The 2,500-nt window shown below is 34.1% G+C and overlaps 1 protein-coding gene across 6 annotated transcripts in view; it reads left to right on the forward strand.

Moving 5' to 3' along the window:
• The window catches only part of LOC106884390 (uncharacterized), a 628,567-nt gene that overhangs the window by 473,935 nt on the left and 152,132 nt on the right, over positions 1-2,500 (forward strand). For all 6 annotated transcript variants that reach the window (XM_052967966.1, XM_052967968.1, XM_052967967.1 and 3 more), the window contains one exon: positions 1,532-1,777. In XM_052967966.1, coding sequence (XP_052823926.1) covers positions 1,532-1,777 — 246 coding nt within the window. The remainder of the gene's footprint in view (positions 1-1,531; positions 1,778-2,500) is intronic.

Raw genomic sequence — 2,500 nt, forward strand, 5'->3', positions numbered from 1 at the left:
ATATATATAATGAAAGAAGGAAAATACGCACACTTTAGATAGTTTTAATATTTTTTAAATATATTTATATTGTGTTTGACGACCGGTTTTGCTTTCGCTAATCAATACATTGAAATTATTGTAATTTCGTATCTTCTTAAGAAGGTTTTAGTCTATGGTGTGTGTGGAGAAGTTTATGAATGAATGATTCAACAAGTAGAAAGATCTCAGGATCGGTAATTGATGATCATTATTATTGGGGACAAGGGAGGTAATTATTCATCTTTCTAAAGTAATGATATGAAATATGTATGGGTATGTGATCATGAATTAAAATATATACTGAGATCATAGTTAGTTATGCGTTCATATTTAGACGTGTTCTATATTTTTCGATGAACAGGTTGTCATTATTTAAACGTTCTTGTATAGAAATTGTTTCTTTGCACTGATAGAAGGGGAAAGCTGTGAAGTTCAGTTGGATATTGACTGCATATCTCTTTATGTATTCACTCAAAGGAATCTGTCTGTATTGCGGGAACTGGATCTGTTCCTTATGTAGTGTAGTTCTCTGTCTCAGTGTCGTACTTGTCCGTCCTATACAGTTATGTCCACAACCTTAGCAAGTTATCACATAAATTAGATTCTCGAAAGCACTAGAGAAGGTTGGTTTTGTGAACCTCTTAGGCGTCCACATTTTTTAACCGTTGGTGTTGTGGTTGAGTAATGTTTTGCATTTTTTAGCGATTTGTGTTGCTTTTTTGTAAGTGAGGGTGGATATTGTCTTTCAGTTAGTGTTGCTCTGAGGTCTTGGAGACGAAGGTCCCGAGTAGTTTTATCAGACACTATTGTGCAAGTGCTTTTTGCTAAATTAAAGGGGATAATTCTTTTGATGTGTTTCGAGTGGCATGAGCTAAACAGGAGATATTGCTTCGAGTCCGTTGGTTTCTGATAAATGTCAGTTATAATTTGGTTGTTGACTTTTTTATCATAATATACAAGAAAGGGAGCTGTTCTGTGCTATATTCCATTGTGAATTGAATGTTAGGATTTATATTATTTAGTATTGATTTTAATTCCTAGTTTTTTCTTGTATAATGGTGAAATGGATATCCATATTTTTGCAGTGACACTTTATATATGGTGAATTCAAAATAACCCATTCTTAAGTTCGCAAGAACAGGGGCTGCTTTCGTTCCCATCGCAATTACGCATTTTTTACGATAGTAGGTGTCATCAAATAGGAAATAATTGTTCTGGAGTATAAATTTTAAAGATTCAACAATAAAGACCTGGTTTATGCATTCCGGAAGTACTTCGGGGTACTTTTCCAACCAGAATTTTATTGCTTCTCTTCCATAGTTACGTGGAATGTTGGTGTAAAGATTAATAACCTCGAAGGAAACCACTAATGCCTCATATGTATATATACATATTCTTTTATTCTTTTACTTGTTTCAATATATTATGTGTATGTATGTATGAATATTTTTGTGTATATGTATATAACCACTCACCTGTTTTACACATGAATTTCTTACTTCCATTTCAGATGACAAAGGAAGTTCAAGTGCAAGCGAAGACTTCATAGACCTTGATGCCCCGCCCAGTCATGTACTACACGAAGTTGGTGAAGGGACGAAAGAGTCAGAAATTGGTGACTCTCATGACTCCGTACCGATCTCTCGACCCAAAACAAATGTCGAACTTGATTCCGACGAAGCTGAAGACGTCATCCATTCAGGCTCCGGCGACGATTTGGAACCAGGACTCAACAATGAAAACAAAAATGATAAACGTAAGTAATTTTAATTCTATATACTTATATACGTGCGTGCGTGCATGTGTGTATGTATGTGTATATTAGTGGTGTGCACATGTGTGTGTGTGTGTGTGTGTGTGTGTGTGTGTGTGTGTGTGTGTGTGTGTGTGTAAAACAAAAAGAAAAAACTGCTTTGAGAAGTTTTATCATGGGCAAAAGAAAGAAAATATTTACATTTTTATCAAAATATTCTACCAGTTTCAATCGTTTTATCAAAATATACTACCGGTTTCAATCGTTTTATCAAAATATATTACCGGTTTTATAAGACTATTTAGTCAAGCTACAAGAGAAGGGAATATAAATTAAAATAAATAGAAATAAATTAATCTTTCATGATTAGTTGAGGAAGTTCACATATTTTTCTTACGAAGTTTACATGCTGTTGGTAGTTGGTTTCCCTCTCATGGCTCCTGGGTCGTCGTAGTCGTCCTCGATGTAGTAGTAGTAGTAGTAGTAGTAGTAGTAGTAGTAGTAGTAGTAGTAGTAGTAGTAGTAGTAGTAGTAGTTTAAACATTTAAACATTTGCTGTTGTCCTTTACTCCTTACTTGGAATGCTGTCATTAAGAATTGACTATTAGTAGCGATTTTGTGTGTATGTGTGTGTATTATACTATATATTACAGTAGTGTATTTGTAACTGCGTCTAGCTACACAGTGATACAACAAACAAGGTATTAAAAAAGAACTTAATATATG

Source organism: Octopus bimaculoides, chromosome 5 (assembly GCF_001194135.2).
Source record: "Octopus bimaculoides isolate UCB-OBI-ISO-001 chromosome 5, ASM119413v2, whole genome shotgun sequence".
NCBI lineage: Eukaryota > Metazoa > Mollusca > Cephalopoda > Octopoda > Octopodidae > Octopus > Octopus bimaculoides.